The sequence below is a fragment of the Eretmochelys imbricata genome, chromosome 24 (assembly GCF_965152235.1).
Source record: "Eretmochelys imbricata isolate rEreImb1 chromosome 24, rEreImb1.hap1, whole genome shotgun sequence".
NCBI classification, from domain to species: Eukaryota; Metazoa; Chordata; order Testudines; family Cheloniidae; genus Eretmochelys; species Eretmochelys imbricata.
In genome coordinates, this window is record NC_135595.1 from 1,907,865 (window position 1) to 1,928,832 (window position 20,968).

The window sequence follows — 20,968 nt, forward strand, 5'->3', positions numbered from 1 at the left end:
CAGCGTCATCCCTTTGATCCCTGCAGCCTCCATCTTGTCTCCCGTGACCTCTGCCATTCCCCCGGCTGTTCAGAGCAACCAGCTGGTGGCTCCCCCCGAGGCGGGCCGGGCTGAGCTGGGCATTTTCCTGCCTTTGCCCTGCCAGGGTGGGTGTGTTTATCCACCTGCCCGGGGAGGACTGGGGTCTGGCTCTCTGCACAGGAGGGGAGAACTGGCAATAGGGCCCCTCACTCCTGCAGGACCCCATAAACCCATGTCCCCTTTGGAGCAGCCAGGAAACACTGCCAGGAAAATGTCCTGGCCTTGGCCCATGCTGCTTGGCCATCCTCACCATGAAGATTATCTATCTATCTATCTATCTATCTATCTATCTATCTATCCTTCCTTGCACAATGTCTCTTTCTCTCTCTCTCATGTATTCTACTGACCACCAAACTGCCCAAAGCTATCTGAGGGGATTTTCCCTGCAGGACACCCCCTGGCCCTGGCCCTTCACAGTTCAGCTCGTTCGCCTCCTCCGAGCTGGGTGGGCCAGAGCAGGGACGCTGGAGGAGCTGGCGGAAAACCAGATGCTCCTGCCACAGGCCGGAGTGACTCAGTGTGTGGGTGTGCGGAGGGGAAGGAAACACGCCTCTGTGATTCAGCTCCCTATGATTCAAATCCCTTTCCAAAGCCAGGCATCTCCTGGGCTACCAGGTTTGGTTTTGCAGCCGATGCGGGACCCAGGGGCCGTACACAGCTCGATATTCCCAGTGGAAATTCCTTCCTGGGTGGGTGTGTCTCGGTTCGTGCCTCTGTCCCCAGACTGTCCCCCAGGGGACGTATCAGCTGTAGAACATGGCGCCTCTCCCGTGTTTCTGTGTCACAGGGGGAAGAGAGCCTAAACACTCCAGGGCCTGGTCCAAAGCCCGTTGAAATCAAGGGGAAGACTGCAGTGGACTCTGGAGCCACGCTGGCCCATCTGAGCCACCTCCGAGCTGAGCTTGCGGCTGGGTTTCCATTCAAAGGCCAATGCTGGGTTCCCCTCTAGACTCCACAAAGAGAGACGGATTGGCCTCAGAACCGGTAGGCTGGCCTGGGGGACAATGTTGAACGTTTCTGCTGAGTTTGAAATGACTTGGACAGTGGGCGTCCGATTTAGAGACCTCTGAAAACAGAGGTGTCGAGTGAGAGCGAGTGCGCGAGCCTCCTCTGAGGTGCTGGTAATGCCCCCGCCACACAGCCCGGCTTAGCGCTGGCTTGGCTGTCAAAAGGCTCCCCCGCGGTCACAGGGCAAGCTCCTCCGAGCCGCTGTCTCCTCTCCAGCTCGGTGTTCCCTGGCTGTTGCGGCTTCTGTGCCCCTCCGAAGCTCACATCTCTGCTGTGGCAGCAGCCCTCAAGGGCTGGGGACGCTAGAAGGCCCCATCAGGGTTTGGCAGAACAATAACCAGCCTGGGCATGAGTTGTCCAAAGCTGGGAGGGGCTGGGCCTTCCCTAGGGCTCCTGGTTTGGGTGGGGCTCAGGGCTGGGGCAGGGGGTTGGGGTGCAGGATGGGGTGAGGGCTCCGGCTGGGGGTGCAGGCTCTGGAGTGGGGCTGGGGATGAGGGGTTTGGGGTGCAGGAGTGGGGTCTAGGTTTGGGGGGGGCTCAGGGCTGGGGCAGGAGGCTGGGGCAGAGGGTTGGGGTGCGGGCTTATCTCTGGCAGCTCCCAGTCAGTGGCACAGTGCGGGGGCTAAGGCAGGGTTCCTGCCTATCCTGACTCTGAACTGCGCCCCGGAAGCGGCCAGCAGATCCGTCTCCTAGGCAGAGGCATGGCAGGTGGCTCTGCGCACTCCTCTCACCCGCAGGCACTGCCCCCGCAGCTCCTATTGGCCGTGGTTCCCAGCCAATGGGAGTGTGGAGCTGGTGCTCAGGGTGGCAGCAGCTTGAGGAGCCCCCTGGCCCCACCCCCACGTAGGAGCCAGACCTGCTGGCCACTTCCGGGGCGCAGTGCGGTGCCAGGGCAGGTAGGGATTAGCCTGCCTTAGCCCTGCAGCACTGCTGACTGGACTTTTAATGGCCTGGTTGGCGGTGCTGACCAGAACCGCCAGGGTCCCTTTTCAACTGGGTGTTCCTGTTGAAAACCAGACACCTTATCACCCTGAGCTCCCCGGGTTGGTTCCTCTACACGCCCCTCCCAAAGGGCCCCCCACGTTCTCTGTCTCCCCAGTGCGGGCGTGGTCTCTGCTAAGCCTACTGCTCTGCTCCTGCCTTTCAGCCCCACCAGGCGTCAGCTATGGCAGGTCTGCAGACCCTGCAGGAGGCGCTGGCTGTGCTGGTTTGCACTTTCCAGCGCTATTCCAAACAGGAAGGTGACAGATTCATGCTCAGCAGAGGGGAGCTGAAGGAGCTGCTGGAGAAGGAGCTGCCCAGCCTGGGAGATGTGAGTAAGCATGCGGAGGAAGAGGGTGCCGAAGCAGGCTGGAACGGAGCCGTTGGGATGAGACGAGAGCAGTCTCCACCCCGAGCTGGTTCCAAACCATGAATGATAATAATTCCCCGCACCTAGAGGCCTTAGCTGCACAGATCCAGCAGGAGAGACAGTCCTGTAGCTCACAGACTAATAGACCCAGGGTGGGAGGGGAAACAGGCATGGAGAGGGGAAGTGAGGTGACCAAGGTCGCCCAGCAAGTCAGTGCCAGAGCCAGGAAAGAGCCCAGTTCTCTAGCCAGAGCCCTATCCACTAGGTCATGCTGCCTCTTGACTTTTTTATTTGTTTTCAACATCTCTTTCCTTGTCACCTGTATGAATCCCCACCAGCTCCGTCTGAGCCCTGGGTCTCCAGGACCAAAGCCTGGACTATCTGCCATTTGAGCGAGAAGAGTAGCCCTGGTAGCAGATGACAGTAGTAGGCTGTTATCCTCTGTGAGGACCAGGCTCTGGAATGGAACATGATGATTTACACCTGCTCCCCGGGGTTCTGGCTTGGACTGGAAGCAGACCCTGCGCCTCGCTGTATAAATGCTGCCCAGCGGCCATGCGCCGGCGCCAGGCTGTCACCCGGGGTTACGCCAGCTCTGAGGATAGTTTGGTCTCATTTCAATGTCTTATGAGCCAAGTTTGTGGGATGTGATCAGCCCCTTCAGAATCTGGCCTGGCCTGTGAAAACCAGGCGGGGAGAGCGGGGTACCAGCCAACTATCCCAGCATTTCATCGCAGGGCAGACGAATGATAACCAGGGAAAGTGTCGAACTTCCGCAACACGCTCGGGACGGACATTTCTTCCTCAGCTCATTATTACCTAGGTTCCGGTAGCACCGTGCGGCCCCATGTGCGATCCAGGCCCATTGAACCAGTGCTGTACAAATGCATCGGGAGAGACAGTTCCTGTCCCGAAGAGCTTAGAATGTAAATAGACTAATTATTGGTCCCTTATTACCCCTGGGGAGTAAAGCTCGGAGAGGTTTGCCCACGGTCCGCCACAGAATTTGTGGCAAAGACAGGACTTGAAGGCGGGTCTCCTGAACCCTAGCCTATTGTTCTAACCACTAGGCGATCTGTCCCGTCTGGCCATCACCAAGCTTGGAAGACTCCTGCCGGGGTTTCACTTGCCCCGTTACTGACCTTCACTCTTGCCCCTAGGTACAAGTGAAGGAAGGCGCCTTTGAGGAACTGCTGAGCATCCTGGATGTGAACAGAGACGGGGAAGTTGACTTCCAGGAGTACATCCGCTTCGTGGCGGTGGCCTGCACCTTATGCCACGAGTTTTTCTTGGACTCCCCTGTAGTTCTGCCACGTGGACAATAAATCCACCCAGCTGGCTCTGTACAGGGCATGAATACAAAGCAGGAGAGCAAAATTATAGGTCTGGCAGCAACCATGCAGCTACCTGGGAACCTCACGCTAGGAAAGGTCGTGGTGTGTCAGGGATTGAACTCACGTCTCCCTGACCCAAATAGCACAGAGCCACTCCCTTGAACTAAAGGAGACTTTCCATCAACTCGCAGCAGTAGAGCACTGTTTCTCAGTCCTGGAGAGGAGGGTCATGAAAGGCAACCAGGGGGTTCGTGAGGCTTTGAAAAATTTATTACAGTCTAAAGCAAAGCAAATCTCCTTTCCCCACTCCCAGCAGGCCCTGGTCCATCCAGTGAAGTGCGCTCTGTCAACCTCTCGATACACACCCACACGAATCAGTTATTGGCTTAACTTATACACTGTTGTACTCTTGCTTTCATAGTGAATGTGTTGTGTGCTGGGGAGGGGGGCGTCACATACATTTCTGACCGAATGAGGGATTGCCAGCCTGAAAAGGTTGAGCAACGCTGCAGTACGGGGTTTATGACACACGGTTGAACTGAGCTGATTGCATCCAGCAGAGGGCAGCTGCACTCCAACCCCCATACGAGTTCATGACAAGAAATTCCCAAACAGGATTAAGTTACACAACCCTGAATTCCACTGCACAGTCCTTGCAGTTATGAAATATTAATAATTTGCATCTCAGTTTAGTTAAATAATATCATGAGCAGGGCTCCGGAGATGCACCAGTGTTTCCAATCTCAGAGGGTTTTTTTGGCCATATTTGCCCTGTTCAAAATTGACTGCCATGAGCACAGAACGTGTCCAGGGCTAACAGCTTAGTCAGGACCAGTTCCTTTCGCCACGGCAGGGTCATCTCCACTGCAGCCGTGGTCGAGACGTCTCTGGGTTTTCTCTCCTGATTGTGGATTTTCTTCGCTTGTCCTGTCAGGCTGGCTGGTTTGAAATATGAATAAAGACTTCGTATGAACCCGGGCGTGGTGACTGTTCAATACATGGCTGGCCAGGTCCCCCCAGAATGAACGTGTTGGACGACAAGACAGACCTGGCATGCTGGGCGCTGTGACACTAGGGTGAAGGAGGCCTATATAAATGCTTAGGCAGAGAGCTGGCAGGTGCATTTAGCTCGAAGCTGCAAAGTCATGCAGGTCTCCGACATCTCTGTCACCACGCAGAGGCGTAGTGTGGAAAGGGCTTTGAAGATGCTAGTCTCCCGAAATCCCCCATGCACCCTTTGTCCAGCCCTACTGATTCTCCATCCCATCTAGGCAACTCTTCCCCCTACTGCCACTCCCTGGTCTAGCTAAGGCCAGGAATCAGGATTTCATGGCCTGTGTGGCTGGCGGCTCCCCCTACTCCCTCCCCAGCCTTCCGTTCCTCTTTGCCAAACAGCTGGAGAGCATCATCAAAGGGCAGGGGCGTGTGTGTGTGTGTGATGGCCTGGGGGTACACGTGTTCTCCTGCCAGCTGTCTGCAAAGAGACGCACACTTTTGTTGGCCTCTTTTTACTTCTAACCCCCCCAAGCGGGTGTCCCTTAAAGCTCTCACTAGGGCTATAAATACTGAGCCCTGTTACTCAGACTCCACGCCGGCCCTGCCTTCCCTTGCTTTTCTTCCTGTTTGGTTGACTGGGTAAATTTGTTTTCTTCTAAGATGTTCTGGTGGCTACTTTTATTCTTTGATGCCAGCAGTTTGCATTTCGGGTCTGCCTCAATGTTGGTGGGGGGGAGGGGGGGCTCCCCTGGGCAATCGGGGGGGGGGTCTGGCTTTGAGGGCTGCCGAGCCAAAGGTTTCTGTGAGTCCGCAGGGAAAGCCAGTCACTAACTTTCTGCAGCTGCTGAGCCGTCAGACTTTACTGCTCTTTGCATCTGGCTTCTTCTGAGACCTCTGTGCTGCTCCCATCTGTGGGGAGGCAGAGTCACTCCAGGCCCAGCTCTGTGCGGGCTCTAGCAACGGCCACTAACCATCCCCTTCGTTCCAGGCAGGAGCCAGGAATCAGTTCTTGCAGCTGAACTCAGCCAATGCACATGGTGCGGCTGGAGAGTCCCTTCTTCTCAATGGGGTTTTTTTCCTCCATCCCCTGCTGCCACCGCTCCAAGTTTTTCCCCTCCTCGCCTCAGGGCTGGTATTCGGCCCCAGGGCCAGGAGCCCACACCCGACCTGTGCTGTCAGTAGGAGAGCAGTGGAGGCTGGAGGCATCGGAAGGCAGGAAGGAGTGACACATCCCTGTGCCCTGCCCGGGGGGTGCATCACCAGGACGGAGCCTGCTCTGGGGCAGACCCTGGGATGGTCGGTGGAGTCACTCTGGATTGAGTCCAGTGTGATGGAGGTCAGGAGCTGCCCCGCCGAGTGGCTGACATGCTCCTGAGTTAGTTCTAGCCCATCCTCTGAAGGAGGGCATGACTCTCTCTGCTGGGACCTGTGGGACACTGCACTGGCCAGCTAATGGAGGCAGATGGCACCCACATGGACGTATAATTAGCCTCGTTTCTGCACCTTTGTGGGCTGAGCTCTCAGGTCACCGCATGGGCTGTTGTTGTTTAAGTGATCATAGACTCGTAGGACTGGAAGGGACCTCGAGAGGTCCTCTAGTGCAGTCCCCTACATTCGTGGCAGGACTAAGTATTATCTAGACCATTCCTGACCAGTGACTGTCTGTGAGGCATAATGCTTGTAGTCTGCAGGAAGAGGGTTATCATTAATATGGGGCTTCTGATTGGCCATAAACACCTCTTGGCCAGGCCGGAGTTCTATATGTGGACTTTGGAAAGTCATTGGAAAGGCAAGACCCTAGCTGTGCGATGGGGCAACAGATCCCTGTGTCTAGCTACCTTGTCTTTCTGCACCCCATTACCACTGGGTCCAAGAGGCTCCCAGTTATGAAAACAGAAGCCCCTCGCCCCATTGTCTGTCTTGGTGTCTCTTTCCTCGCTGGCAATGCACAAGTAAACCCACGCAGGCCGTGCTCAGCTCACTCAGCAGAGCTCATTCCTTCCTAAAACGTAACTTCTTTGTCCTGGCCTGGCTGGTTTGTGCTCCCAGGTGGGGTGGACCCGCCCTCTAACCAGCATCCCTTGTCTGCCTGTCAGATTTGCTAGCAGAGCACGATGGCCCGGCCACTGGAGTGGACTCTGGACACAATGGTCTCCACGTTCCACAAGTACGGTGGGAAAGAAGGCGATAAATTCAAGCTCAAGAGGGCTGAGCTCAAGGAGCTAGTCAGGAAGGAGCTGCCCTGCTACCTCAGCGTAAGGGCAATGGAGGCTCGGCTGGGAGTCTGGGACCATCTCCGCCGGGCCGAGCAGCGACTTGGGAATCCGGTCTGGGCGCGGTAGTGACAGTCACCTGTGGTGGGATGGGACCAGCCTGGGCCAGGCTGCAGACACATTTCTCAAGCACCAGCTGGGCGACCAGCTGGCTAGCGATGTTCACAGGACACAGCAGCTGGACTGGGGGAGTCAGTCGGTGCCATGTTCTCGGCCAGTCCGTCCTGGCCCACTGCTGTGGCCCAGGGTGCGTGCTACTGTATCTTTCAGATACGCTGGGAAAATGGAGGCCCTGATCATGCCATTGGGCCCATGTGGGTGGCTCCTTGCGGGGAGGCACTGATGAGGGGGAGGGATAGCTCAGTGGTTTGAACATTGGCCTGCTAAACTCAGGGTTGTGAGTTCAATCCCTGAGGAGGCCTTTTAGGGATCTGGGCAAAAATTGGGGATTGGTCCTGCTTTGAGCTGGGGGTTGGACTAGATGACCTCCTGAGGACTCTTCCAACCCTGAGAGTCTATGATTCTATGACAGTGCGGCCTAGTGGACAGAGACTGTGGGCGAGTCATTTAATCTGTCTTTGCCTCAGTTTCCCTGTCTGTAGAGTGGAGCTAAAGATGCCAACCTCCTTGGCACAGCACTCAGAGAGCTGGGGATTGTTACTGGGGTGTGTCAGGGTCCTTCCCACCCAGATGGACTTGCAGGGGGTTGTATTAAAGGTCCCCTGGCACCTGCCCCAAGGGCCAGGGGGTTAGCTGGCTGGGCCATTGGGTATTTATGTTCTGCCTCTTTAAATACCCTTCCTAGTTTTGGCTGGATGTGGGATTCTCTGTGTCCCAAGCTACTCTGTGCGCGATGCACAATGAGAAGCTGCTGATGCCGAGCGAGAGAGGGAGGCTGCTCCAGGCAGTGGCTCTGTAGAGGAGGAGGTGCTGTGTTGGGCGAGAGGACTTGTCCCTCTGGGTACCAGCTCAGGAACAAAGCTTTTTAATGCAAAACTCTCTTTTTATCTTCCCCTCCCCTTGGCAGAAACAAACCGAAGAAGCCAGCTTCCAAAGGCTCATGAACAACCTGGATAGCAACTGGGACGGGGAAACGGTCCAGGACTACATGGCCTTCTTGGGCTGCATCATCCTGATGTGCAATGAGGACTTCCAGGACTGCCCTGACAAGATGCCATGGAAGATGTGAAGCCCGGCCCCGGAGGCAGCGGGGAACAGACATCTAGAAACTCAGCTCCGGGGGCTATATCTGGGTTGTATCCCTGCCGTTCCCTGATGATAGCCCCCTGCCTTATTGTCCGTCACCTCCTATAGCCCCTGCATTATGCGTCTCTTGTTCTTTCAATAAAGGTTGCTTTAAAGAAGGTCCCTGGTGGATTTTGTAAGCAGACTTTTTTCTTGGTGCCCAGATGCTGATGGGCAATTTCTTTGTTGCCCTGGGTCACAGGCATGGGTAAAAATAGAACCATGTCTGACCCCCGCCCTCTGAGTCTGGTCTGGTCTGATGACAAAAAATGAATCCTGCAAAACCCCAGGTATTTCCCCTCCCCACGTTGCTTTTCCTGCTGAGTCTCAAAGGGTTAACAGCACAAAGAGCTAACAGTCCTAGAGCCTGGGGGTACATAGAGGATAACAACCTACTACTGCTGCCAGCTAAGAGAATTACTCCTTTAGCTCGTGTGGTAGAGGTCTCTGCTAAAGGTCTGGGATTAAAACCCTCTGGGTGACCCATTATAAATGCAAACCCTCATTTTTCAGGAATATTTGGTGTGGGGGGTTAAATTGAGGTGTGATCTGAAGCTCACTGCCATCCATGGGCCTCTCCCCCTGGGTGACCTTAGAGAATATGGAATAAGCAGCAGCAACCCAGGCCCTGAAGCCCCAAGAAGATGCAGACAACCCCAGTGGTGGGTGGGTAGCCAGGCAGAGCTGCCCCTGGGGCTGATGGACCTCAGAGTTTGGCCATGCAGAGTGAACAGCAAATGGGCAGGGATGGGCTGAGCTGGGGAGGGCCGAGCTGGGATAAAACAGAATTTGCTGCACTTTCAGTGGGTTGCAATGGCGCTGAGCACGGGGCATTCCCCACCTGTTCCCGCCCCCAGCCCCTGCAGGCCTTTCAACCAGGACCCTTTCAGCAGAGCCTCCTGGGGCCGGCTTTTGTGCAATGTGAGGCCGCTGTTCTCTGAGCACCCTGAGCCATATCGGCTTCAAAGGCTGGAGCAGCAGCCCAGGGTGCATGGGGGGTGCAGGACCCCCTTCAGATTCTGCTGCTCCAGGAGCCGGGACAGGCAGCCTGGTGGGACGGGCCGACCCACCTCAGCACCCAGGGTTCTGGGGGGAGGGAGGAGTGCTTACAGCACGGCCAGGCCGGGGCTTCAAAAGTCGTGAGATTTTTTGTTCAAATAATAAACGCAGGAATCTTTATTTGTCTTCTGGTCTCAGAGATGTGAGCAGCCACATTTCCAGCTGGTCTCCGCAGCCATGCGGCCTAGACACCTGATTGTGTTGTAGGTGGAAGCTGGGATTCGCAGGTGATCAGATGATTCCAGCAGCTCATGGCTTTAAGAAACCCTGCCCCAAATCACAAGACTCCCGGTCAGGTTGCAGGAACTGGCAACGCAGCACAGATGTGTCTTGCCTGAGCCAGACGGCTGGACCAGACGCCCCTCGTGACTGCTGTGTATTTGCAATGCACGCCAAGCACAAAAGCTTGGTTATTCTATCCAGAGCCATCCGCCCACCTCCCAGATCACAATGCACTTCTTTGAGTCCTGTTGCAGTCAGGACACGCTGGGAGCCCCCCCACCCCCTGTTACACACCCAGGGCAGGCTCACCATTGTCCTGTGCCTCCAGCCGTCATTTGCACCAGTGCACACAAGTGGGCATGCAAGGCACTGTGCCAACCTGGCAGCCTCACGCCCACTGCTGCAAATGACGGCAGCTGCAGGACAGCAGTGAACTGAGCCCTGCGGGTCTGTCTTCACGGCAGAGTTACCCCAAGTTCTCACCCTGTTCTCCTGTCCCCTCGCCCCTCTCTTTCTTGGGGCTTGCAGTCTGGACTAGCTGGCCTGGCTGGGGGCTGCGGGTGGGTTCCACTCGGAGTGGCAACTGCAGGCTAAGCCACTGGACTGCTGATAGTCCCCCAATACCTGTCCACAAGTCCCCCTGTACCGCGCCCAGCAGGACAGACAACTTCTCCCACAATCCCTTGGGAAAGAATCAGAGTGGCTCCGTTTAGGACGGGCTACGGCCCCTGAGGTCCCAGCCGGGCTGACAGCACACACTGGAGAGCGCAGGCCCCGTGGGGACACGGCCACTGGGGCAGGGCCTGGCACTGAGGCGTCTCGCCCCCGGGGGCTGATCACCCGGGCTGACTCTGCGGCGGAGACCTGTCCTGAGCGTGGCGGGAGCAGAGAGAGGACACGGGAACCGTGCGTGACAGAACAGCCTCCTCCCCAGAAGCCCCCACTTTAGTAGGTCTTCCCCATGCAACACGTCTTGCTCCTCCCTAGCGATCGGAGGACCACGAATTCTCTGAGCTCAACTCTGCACTGAGCACCTGCCATCCAGATCTGTTATTGCCCCCCCTTATTTCTTCCCCTGACCTTTCAATTCTCTCTCTGCTCTTCCCTTCTTGCCATGGCCCTTTGCATCGTCCAGCTACCTTCACTGCAGGAGCTCTCCCAAACTTGCTCCCCAGCCTCCGGCTGCTAAGCAACAGGTCCCTCGCCCTCCTGTGCATCGTGTTCACTGGGAATCCCCTGTCACCACAGGTGCAGGTGCCAGGCAGCAGCTGCTGCTGCTGTGGAAGCGGGCGATAGTGCCCTTGTTGTTTCCTTTAACTCTAGGCCCAGCCTCTGCCCATAAAATTGGGCCTGGGTGGAACCATCTCCCCAAGCGCTGTTAGCGAGAGGCATTGCCCAAGTCACTGCACACAAGGGGCTGGCTTCTGCTGAGTGAATCTGGAGTCACTCCTTTGACTTCAGTGGAGTCACTCTGGATTGACACTGGTGTAACTGAGAACAGGACACGTCAGAGGCTCACCTGGACAGCGGGTGTGGGGTTTGCCCATCTGACCTGCATGCCTGGTGCATCACAGGAGAAGGTGCAGGAGAATTCAGATCTGAGTCCAGGCAACACCTGAAAACATCTGGAGAGCAATGGGCAGGGAGGTGGCAGGCAACCAGGATCCTGGCAACAAGATCAGCTTTCCATTGCGCCTCTCCCAGGCTAGAAACCAGGGCTCCCCCAGGGAGCTCAGAGCATATAAGAGGGAGCTTCCCAGCCTACCATGCCCCGGACTCTCCGCTTTTCCTTTTGCTCTCGTCTTGGTAAGTTCGTTCTGTTTTATAACATTGGCTGTTGTGGCCTTTAACAAGCTGACTCTCCAGAGCGCAGTCTCCCTCCCCTCTCCAGATGTGCCACACCCTTGGCAGCATGCCCAGGGTTAGCAGAGCCTCTCCTCAGCTGCGCATGCCCCTCCCTGGCACACAGCGTTAAGCGTCCCTCTCGCCAGATGTGCATGTCCCTTTCCAGATGTGCACCCCCCTCCCTTGCAGGCACAGTACCGGGGAACCCCACGCCACACCTGTGCAGACCTTTCTCCACATGTGCACCCCCCGCCCCCCAGCCGTTATTCACAGAGCCAGAGGGCGGCACTCTCCAGGAGGCGCGGGCTGAGCTGCAGGGGACGCTGGCTGTGAGACGCTTCTGGGCGTTGGCCCAGTGTCCTCCGCGCAGTTCTCCCCTGGCTGGCTGATCTCACCTGCTTTCTGGCTGGTGCAGGCCTGGCTCCGGCTCTTGAGCTGGGAGATACTGGTGCCACACCGGTTATGTCGCTAACACCTGGGGGTCCCAGGGAAGGTTGCTTGGCTCCCTCCTTTGCATGCTCAGTAGCAGCCCTGGCCTCACCCAACGGTGCTGTGCAGGCTCCATTCCCGGGACCCTGGTTTCTGTGGCCCCTTTGGACTCCTAACCGGCTCTAAGGGAAGCTACTTTTCTGAGAGGAACCAGAATTTTTTAAACTCGTCGTGGGACTGTTGGCTTGAGATTCCCAGGGGGATTCCTGGCCTGCTACAGCAGCAGTTTTCCTGTTTGCCTGGATGCTCTGTGGCTCATTTTCCAGAGGCCGGGTTGGCACTGAAGGCTGGGGGCACGGTGGCATTTCCCTCCCCTCCCCTTCAGGTTTTGGATATGCTCCTGACTCACCCCCCTTGTTGGAGATTCCTGCCTTGTTAACTCATCCTGAGCTTGGCTGCTTCCCCCTGCAGGATCTTTGCTGGTGCCCTTAGTTCCCTCTGTCCTGGAGAGATTTTCAAAATCTGAGCTGGTGGGATTATAATTGGAAGGGGACAGGACTGAGAGACTGAAGAACGCAGATTTGATTGGAAAATAACAAAATTTGACGCCAAATTCCCTTAAATGCCTTTGAAATTCCCAGGCAGTAAGACCCACCTACTCTGGTTGCTAGTGTGAGTCAAGAGAACAGCTCTGCATCTCTGGGCAGGGCCTTAGCCCCAAGATGCCCAGCTGCACCCTCCCTGTGGCTAACTCCTATTGCTGGTGTTTACTCATTTTATGGCTTAATGGCTTTGCAATGCTCTGAGGCACTAAGCCCTGTATTTTATAGCTCCTGACTTCCTATGAGCCAGGCTGTGATAAGAGAAATGGATGATCCAGCATGTGCAACTGCCCTGTGGCCCTGGACAGGACCTTCCCCATATTCCTCACTCTTAATTGTTAACCACCCGTCTGCCAGGCAGCTTCCCATTTTGTTGTTATGGTAGCACTTAGAAGCCCTCTCCAAAGAGCCTCTAGTCTGAATAGACAAGACAGGCAAAGGATGGGCTATAACGGAGACCCAGAGAGATGAGGGGATGTGCCCAGGGTCATGCAGGGAGGCAGTGACAGAGCAGGGAATTGAAGCCTGCTTTACCTGGGCCGTAATCAGTGAGCTAGACGAGAAACGGGCCACGGCAAGGCATGGACAGCGCCACCTGAGCAGCTAAGGGCCATCCCCCGGGGGGATATGAATGAGGGGCCCACGTTTCCCATCTGTCCCTGCAACGAGACACAGCTGCATCTAACAGGTCTGCTGGCCTCTTCCTTCCTGGGCTCTGTTCATGGCAGCCCAGGCAGCCGGCAGCCCCGAATGCAACAGGCTTAACCACCTTGCGGCCGCTTCCTCAAATGCAGCATGTGGTTGGCCACCGAGGCTCCACTTCACCCTGGCTCCCCGTGCCATGATTCAGACCTCCTTCTGGAGCCAGCTTGCAGCTCACACACTCCCGGAAGCGGGCGATTTGCTCTACCCAGGTACTGAGCACAGCCAGGCAGATGGTGCAAGCACTGGGCAGAAAGGAGGAGGCTCGATGACAGGAGAGTACGCAGTGGTGGTGTAGCCATGTCTGTCCCAGGGTACTCGTGAGGTCCCAGCTTTTACTGGACCAACTTCTTGTCTCTCTCATGATGTTGGTCCAAGAAAAGCTATTCCCCCTCCCCACCTGCAGCCTGTCTCTTGAACAGGACAATATGGCTTTTCACGGCTTCTTCTTAGCATATGTGCAATGTGCTGTTGGTGGCCCATGACTGGGATTCATCACCAAATTTGGTCCGATCGGATCATTAGCATCCCTGGCTTGGGCTGGGTACTGACAGGGAGTGCGACGTGAACGCGGATCCGCGCCCCCAGGAACTCTCAAAGGGACCTCCCTTCCAGGGGCTGGGTGCGTAGCCACAGGTGTGCACATCTGGCTTGTTGGGGGTACGCGGGGTTACATTCCTGAGCCAGCATCTGGGACTTGGGGGTGTGTGAGAATTCTCTCCAGAGACCAAACCGTGGCCTGTTAGCAATAATCGGCTAATCTCCCAGCGTAACCGGCGCAGATGCCTGTTAACTAACATTAGCCAGAGAGCACTAGAACGTGCAAAGCGCCGTGGAAGGTTACTGCTGCTCCGGGCTGTGCATTCACTTGCAGCCCAACGGCATCGGCGGAAGGGCGGGCTCGTGGTCAGGGCACTGGGCTGGGACACGGGAGAAGGGTTTGATTCCTGGCTCTGCCGCCTATGACCTGGGGCAAACCACTGACTCTCTCCGGGCCTCCGGCTCCCACCTGTGACATGGGCTGGTGTCTGTTTAGACCCAGCCCCCAGGGTCCCTGATCTTGGTGGGTACCACTGTCCTACCCTGAAGAATGAAGGTATTGGCTGGAGAGCACTTTGAAAAAGGAAAGTGCTGTGTTGAAAGCTGAGTATTAGAGCTGCAGGGCTGGTATCTGACCGCCACAGCCTGTCTGCTCCTAGCCTTGCTCACGGGGGCTTGTCTGCACAGTTCTTCCTGTGGCGGGCCCCGTTTCACCGCAAGACCGTGCCAGGCCCTGTTCTCTCTTTCAGACTGATGTGGACGTGCACCATGGAAACACCTCTGGAAAAGGCCTTGGCAACCTTAGTCTGCACCTTCCACAAGTACTCGGGGAAGGAAGGCAGCAAGCTGACCCTGAGCAAGGGGGAACTGAAGGAGCTGGTGAAGAACGAGCTGGGGCTGGGGGACGTGAGTGCTTCGGAAAAAATTTTGGGGGTTGAAAAAAGAGCAACTTTTTGGATCAAAATGAGCATTTTGGTTCTGATCAAACTCTCCTGGCTTTCTCCCCAAACTGATCCGATCTGAGATTTTTGCAAAACTGAATTCTGAATAAAATTTTGGGGTTTTTTTTCATCCAAAACATGAAAAAAAAATCCACAGGAAATTTAGGATGAAAAAAATGAACATTTTTCAAAGCCCCCCCCAGTTTTTTGGCCCAACCAACTGGTCAGTTTGATCTTGTGAAATCAGACCCCCGAGGTCTGATTCACAGATCCCTGTCCCTGTGCTTGGGGGATGGATGCCTTCCCCAGGGTTGGATTTGGCTTGGTATCTTTGCCCACCGTGCTCATTTCAGGCCTGGGGTTTGTATTCCTCCCAAGGAAGCTTTGCTCCAATTTAGCAGCTGCCCCTCCCAATTCAGCCCGCTGCCCGAGTGGGAGGGAAAGTAACATTAATGTCTCCTCCCTGTTCTGTAGCATGGTTAGCAGCGGCCCAGGAGCCAAGGCTCCAGGTTTCACTGCATCATTAACGAGCCAGATTACAATAAAGGGAAAGAAAAACCATCACCTGGGGCCAGTGCAGATCCCTGGAGGTTTTATCTAGTCTGTTTGGCTTCTCTCACCCTTTCCTGCAGAGAATGAAGGAGGGAGGCATTGAGCAGCTCATGAAAAGCCTAGACCGGAACAGCGACCACGAAATCGACTTCAAGGAATACTCGGTTTTCCTGTCCACCTTGTGCATGGCCTACAATGACTTCTTCCGGGGAGGGAGCAAGTAGCTGGGGGGAAGAAGGGGGCTTAGACCAGGACGCAAAGCCCCTGGCTCTGGATACTGTCCGGCTGCTTTCAATAAAAATAGTTCTGTCCACAGTTCTCCCAGTGTTCTGTGTTTCCTCCTGTCCAGCATTCCTTCCGTCCACCGTTCTGTACCATCTATCCAGGCTAGAATATCTCGTGCCAGACAGATCTCTTTTCTCTTTCCTGTCTGTCCCTACATTCCCCATGCACCTCTATCCAGCCGTCTAGACTGCGGGGGCAGGGGCAGTTTCTCTGTGTCTCTGCAGGCCCTCGCACAACGGCCGAGAGCCTCGAGTTAGTTAGGTGCCTAACTCCCAATGGATCCCTTTGAGAATATGGGTGGGGCCCTAATCTCAGTCATGGCTCCCAGGGGCACCTGTACCTGTAACAACAACACACCTGGGCCTAGGCTGTGTCCAGGCTCTCGGGAGGGAGCTGGGCTGGGAGGTGACTCCCAAGGTGAAGGCCAACCTGCGGCTGGATGGGCGGCGCTCTGGGGTCTGAGGAGGGTCTGTGTGTCTGGGGGAATTCCCAGCGCTCTTCATCGGGGTCCCGTGGGTCACTGAGGGCAGCCCCCCGGGCTATCCTGCCTCACTGGTGCCCCTGGCTTCTTGCCCCGGCGGGAACCTGCCTGCATTGCAGACCACACCTTGCCTTCCCCACCGGAGCCTTGGCACCCGCCTGCTGCAGCCCAGCTGGGCTAAGCCGGGGGCAGGGAGCTGGGTGAGGCGGGGAACAGGGAGAAGGGGCCCGGGCATGTCCAGGACAGGGCATACTGGGGGCAGCCACATGAGTGGGCGGGGCTACGGGAACAGAGGGGGCGTGGCCTCCCCCGCCACACCCAGCCCCCCTCTCCCCGGGGCGGTGGGGCGGGCGGCGGGGCTGGGCTCCGGCCCGCTATATAACAACCGCCCTCGGGCGGCTCCCGCACCCCAGCCCCGCGCCGCCTTCGCAGCCCGCTCCGTCGTCTTGGGTGAGTCCGGTTCGGTCCTCTCCTCTCCTCTCCTCTCCTCTCCTCCCGCCCCGGACCGGGCGGGGGGCTCCTCTTCCCTCCCTGCCCGCAGCTGAGCCCCGCACCCCAGGGTCCGGGTCCGTTCCTTGGGGCTCTGGACCCCCGCAGCTCCGGGAGCTCCGCGCCCGCCGGGCTTGCCCGATCCGTGTTCACACGGTCCGCCGCTGCGGGCAGCCGGAATCCGGCTCCGCTCCGCGCCGGGCGCCTCGCAAGCCACAAGCGGCTGCGGCCCGGGGTCTGCGCCCCGCCGGCCCGGCTCGGTGCAGAGGGAGGAAATCTCCGCCAGAGCCGGGCGGGGCCGGGCGACTCCCAGTCTGCGGCCAAGTCACTTACGCAACAGCCCGTCGCCTCGGGTCTGGTTTTCCTGGAAGACCTGGCGACCGCTTGTGGAAACGGGGAGAAAACCGTGGACCCGCCCCCGCTTTATACCGAGACTCGCTGTACAAGTGGGTGCCCCGTTGCGTGGAAAGAGGCTGGTGGGGGGGCTGCAAGAATCCCCTCTGCCCCCTGCTGGGCCTCGGGGCTGCCGGAAAATGACGGGGGGCAGACGGGTGGGGCAGGTTGGTCCCCCGTGGAAGGAAGGACACAGACCCGAGACCAAATTCGGCCCTTGGTCGCCCTCCTTTGGTCTCTCTGGTTGTGCCATAGAGCCCCTCACCCTGGGGTCTGGTCACCTACAGTCTCTGCTGTGAGCCCCTGGAGCCTTTCCTCTCCATCTGGCATCTGACCTTCCCCTGGCTCTGGGCTGAGCTCACCCCTGGGGCTAACGCACCAGTGGGGAGGGGGTGGTTTTGGGGTGAGACACAACGACAAGAGAACCTAACCAGCTGTCTCACCCAACGCCCACGGACGAGCTTGGGAATCTGTCTGCTGAATTCAGTGCCTAGCGGACCAAGGCCAAGATCTGTGTAAATTTGAGACAATCCCTCAATCTGGCCATTCACTCTGTGCAGGTCCCTTCCCACAGGCCTGCTGTCTGTTGGCTCCCTCCCCGAGCACTGAAGAGCATAAACTCCTCTCCCTCCATTTTCTGGGAATGCCAAATTTATGCCGCTCTCCTGAGAGATGCTGGGCGGGAAGCCAGGTGAAAGAGCCCCCGGTGCCTTGGAGTGCTTCCTGGATGGGGAGCAGAATCCTTTGGGGCTGAGTTAGTGGGAGTTCCCCAAACTTCCCAGCTCCTTGGGCTTGCCCGCTTGTCCTGTTCATTCGGGTTTGTCTCTGCCCCCCAGGGCACGGATTCCGGGGATGGCTTTACTCTTCCAGTTCTAGTGCTTCTGTTTCCAGAATGGGTCCTCTGTTCCCCTGTGGCTCCGTGTCCTGGCCTCGCTCACCAACTGTCTTCTCCCCTCAGATCTACCCACCACAGACCTGCAGAGATGGCATGCCCTCTGGACCAGGCCATCGGGCTCTTGGTTTGCACTTTCCACAAGTACTCGGAAAAGGAAGGGGACAAGAACACGCTGAGCAAGAAGGAGCTGAAAGAGCTAATCAAGAAGGAGTTGACCCTCGGGGCGGTGAGTGTGGCTGGAGATGGGGGTCACAGGTGTTTTGGGATTTGCAAGTTGGACTTGGTGAAAATCAGCCCCCAGAAAAAGACATCCTCTGTTATCGTCATAAGCACATTAGTGACCTAGGCCAGCTCCCTGACTGCAGCTGGTTCTGCTGTGAGTGAAGGAGACGAGTTAGGTTTGGCTGCATTACATTAGTGCAGAGAGGCCCAGGCCAGAGCTGTACAAACGGGAGAGCCCCTGCCCACAAATGCTTACAACCTAAATAGACAAAGCGTAAGAGGGGTGAGAAGTGAGCTGCGCAAAGTTGCAGAGCTGGGACCAGAGCCTGCGTCCCCACGTCCCATTCCAGAGCCCTTACCCACAGCCCATCCTGGAGATCTTTGCAGCTCTCTGTGAAGGCAGAAATACTGCAGCCTGGGGCCAGAGCCACCTCTTGTTCCACCCCCTCTGCATCACTGTGGCAGCTACAAAGCTGGCAAATTTCGTCAGGTAAGAATTCCCCAGTATAGTCTGCTCCTGCACCACCCGCTCCGGGGACAAGCAGGGTGAAGAGGGGTGTGTGTGGGCAGAGTGCCCCCTAGGAGCCATAGGTAACTGCCCCCAGGATCGGAGCTCTCAGGGCTGCCTGCTCGGTGACACCCAAAGTTGTTTGGGCGTCTTTTGCACTTTACACAGCAAAAAAACACGTGAAGAAACTATGTGGGGTCCCAAGTCACCACCAGCCCCCTTCCCCCCGCCCCAGCACCTGCATGCTAAACCAAACCATCAAACTCTCTCCCCTCATAGCAGTGATTGTGGGCTGGGAAAGGAGGCTTCTGGGAAATGTTAAACCCTGCACCAATGACCCCCCCCGCGCCCCCCCCCCCAATGCACCTGGCCCTTGGAACCCAAACCTTCCCCTCCATGGGTTATGAGTGGCTTCTGTGCTTTCCTCTGGCTCTAGAAACTGAACGATGCTGAAATTGTTGGGCTCATGGAGGATCTGGACCGGAACAAGGACCAGGAAGTCAACTTCCAGGAGTACCTCACTTTCCTGGGTGCCCTGTCCATGATTTACAACGATGCTTTGAAGGGATATAAGAAGTAGACAGGCCGAAGGAGCAGGCCCAGCATGCTGGGGAATGGGCCCCGATAGGTCACGGCGTATCCAATAAAATTTTGTTTTGTACGATTGTTGCTGGGGTCTGTTTTTGTAAAGCTCAATAAATGTTGTTGGATTTTGAGAGGGTTTCAGGAGCTGGGCTCCAGGCGGGGCTGGGACAAACAGAACGAGCCAAATGAACGAGGTGTAGAGGGTTTATCGGTTTAGTGGGTGAGGGCGGAAAGTCCGGAGGGGGGGATGAGCACCAGGGAGATGCTGCATCACTTCACCTGACTAGGAGGGGTCTGTGTCTCGCATGCACCAAGTCAGGGAGAGAAAGGGCTTGTCTAGACTGGCAATCTGGGGTGGGAATCCACCCCGAGCGAGCCTGGTGCAGACTAGGGGCAGCGAGCGAGGACTAGACCAGATGCGCTAACAAACTGTTCACACGCACCAGCTGGGCGCACACAGACACTGACCGTGGCAGGCTAGATTCACGCCCTGCCTCGGCGAGGTCTAATGGCTTACACGCCCTGAGCCTCAGAACGAGCCGGTGTCTACAGCCGGGCCTGGGAGATGCAGGGGACTTTCTGGGGTGGGTCAATCAGAGCTGCCCAGCCCTTTTGGCAAAGAAGGACAGGGAGATGCCGACCCAGCCTTCTGCCTCGCCGCACCCCCACAGCGCTCAGGTGAGCCGTGGGAGCGGGTGGGGCTGCCGCTGTGTCACCATGGCAACACCTGTGCGGCAGGGCTTGGCTCACGCGCCTGGGGCCTTGTCCGCGTGTGTCAGGTGAGGGGAAGAGCTAGCTGCCGTCCCAGCAGGAGTCTCCCAGCCAGAGAGCAATCCAGCGCCATCCCAGGGCCAGAAAAGCCACCGGGGGCCGTTGACAAATCTGCCTTTAAAGGGGCCCTGCGCCCCCTTGGCCCTAGGGTCATGACTGCGCAGGATGCGGTCCCATCCTGGGCAGATCTGGGTGTCACGCTGGCAATGCTTGGCCCCAGCGGGCTCTTCAAACAAAGGAGTGACTCATTCCTCCCTGGAACGCCGTGGTGACAGGCGACGCCTGCTAGCATGGTACATGGCACTCGCGTACAGCGAATGTCTTGTCTAGTGCCATAAACTATGGATCTGCCTCCAGACACCCCCATCTAGCCAGTGAGCAATATTGTGCCCCCCCCCGCCCCACACTAGCTCTCTGGGCCAATCCACAGCGACCCCTAGGGCCGTGTATTTATCCAGCCCCTGTTGGCTGGGCTGGAGCTTTCTGTACTGGGCAGAGAGCAAACCTCGCAGAGGGAGGGGGGCGGTCCCAGCATAACGTCACTCGACCCAGGGCAGAGGAGTCATTACGAATAGGGATATTAGGGCTGCACAGCAAGGGAGTGCTTCCTGCTCGTGAGATGGATGGTTCTTGTTTGTACGGCAGGAGAACCGACCAAACTCAGGGCCCCGTCAGGCCTGCTGATGTGTATGTAGGCCCAGTCCTGCCCCACAGAGCTTCCAGTGTAACGGACGAGACAGACGTGGGGTGGTGGAAAAGGAGATGGAGGTACAGAGACTTGAACAAGGGGCAGAGCCAGGCGTAAAACCCAGGAGCCCCGTTTCCCACGCTGGACCAAGGGCTGCGGGACACGCCACGGGGAATGCACCTGCTCCGGCCATCCAGTGGTTGACCTCGACTGTCTCTGACTGATCCCGCGCTGCAGCACCAGGCAGGTGAAAGCAGGCTGGAGCTGTGCTCGGGCTCCCAGGCGAACAATGTAGCTTGGACGGGGCTCAGCTCCTGGCCGGAGATTCCAGGAGCACTCTAGGGGGTATTTCTTGTCAACTGCTGGAAATGACCCACCTTGATTATCACTACAAAAGGTTTTTTTTCTCTCCTGCTGGTAATAGCTCACCTTACCTGATCACTCTCATTAGAGTGTGTATCCTAACACCCAT

The 20,968-nt window shown here is 57.1% G+C and overlaps 4 protein-coding genes across 4 annotated transcripts; all 4 read left to right on the forward strand.

Annotated features, from left to right (window-relative positions):
- The first annotated feature begins 1,031 nt into the window (after positions 1–1,031).
- On the forward strand, positions 1,032–3,764 carry LOC144279594 (protein S100-A2-like). Its single transcript, XM_077841167.1, has 3 exons — positions 1,032–1,065; positions 2,236–2,400; positions 3,600–3,764. The coding sequence occupies exons 2-3, from the start codon at positions 2,254–2,256 to the stop codon at positions 3,762–3,764; spliced, it is 312 nt and encodes a 103-aa protein (XP_077697293.1). The 5' UTR covers positions 1,032–1,065; positions 2,236–2,253.
- Positions 3,765–6,883: 3,119 nt separating this feature from the next.
- Positions 6,884–8,231, forward strand: LOC144279596 (protein S100-A4-like). The gene is made up of 2 exons (XM_077841169.1): positions 6,884–7,024; positions 8,070–8,231. The coding sequence occupies exons 1-2, from the start codon at positions 6,884–6,886 to the stop codon at positions 8,229–8,231; spliced, it is 303 nt and encodes a 100-aa protein (XP_077697295.1).
- Positions 8,232–14,439: 6,208 nt separating this feature from the next.
- On the forward strand, positions 14,440–15,403 carry S100A5 (S100 calcium binding protein A5). Its single transcript, XM_077841171.1, has 2 exons — positions 14,440–14,592; positions 15,260–15,403. Exons 1-2 carry the CDS (start codon positions 14,440–14,442, stop codon positions 15,401–15,403), a joined length of 297 nt encoding a protein of 98 aa, XP_077697297.1.
- Positions 15,404–16,289: 886 nt separating this feature from the next.
- On the forward strand, positions 16,290–19,113 carry LOC144279597 (protein S100-A6). The gene is made up of 3 exons (XM_077841170.1): positions 16,290–16,395; positions 17,786–17,948; positions 18,889–19,113. Exons 2-3 carry the CDS (start codon positions 17,811–17,813, stop codon positions 19,030–19,032), a joined length of 282 nt encoding a protein of 93 aa, XP_077697296.1. The 5' UTR covers positions 16,290–16,395; positions 17,786–17,810; the 3' UTR covers positions 19,033–19,113.
- The last annotated feature ends 1,855 nt before the right edge of the window (positions 19,114–20,968 follow it).

What these genes read in the sequence shown, in the direction of transcription:
- LOC144279597 (XM_077841170.1), top strand. Translation starts at nt 17,811, where the DNA reads ATGGCATGCCCTCTGGACCAGGCCATCGGGCTCTTGGTTTGCACTTTC. An exon ending in AGGAGTTGACCCTCGGGGCG is followed by an intron (nt 17,949 to 18,888) that starts GTGAGTGTGGCT and finishes CTCTGGCTCTAG; the next exon opens with AAACTGAACGATGCTGAAAT.
- S100A5 (XM_077841171.1), top strand. Translation starts at nt 14,440, where the DNA reads ATGTGGACGTGCACCATGGAAACACCTCTGGAAAAGGCCTTGGCAACC. An exon ending in ACGAGCTGGGGCTGGGGGAC is followed by an intron (nt 14,593 to 15,259) that starts GTGAGTGCTTCG and finishes CCTTTCCTGCAG; the next exon opens with AGAATGAAGGAGGGAGGCAT.
- LOC144279596 (XM_077841169.1), top strand. Translation starts at nt 6,884, where the DNA reads ATGGCCCGGCCACTGGAGTGGACTCTGGACACAATGGTCTCCACGTTC. An exon ending in AGCTGCCCTGCTACCTCAGC is followed by an intron (nt 7,025 to 8,069) that starts GTAAGGGCAATG and finishes TCCCCTTGGCAG; the next exon opens with AAACAAACCGAAGAAGCCAG.
- LOC144279594 (XM_077841167.1), top strand. Translation starts at nt 2,254, where the DNA reads ATGGCAGGTCTGCAGACCCTGCAGGAGGCGCTGGCTGTGCTGGTTTGC. An exon ending in AGCTGCCCAGCCTGGGAGAT is followed by an intron (nt 2,401 to 3,599) that starts GTGAGTAAGCAT and finishes TCTTGCCCCTAG; the next exon opens with GTACAAGTGAAGGAAGGCGC.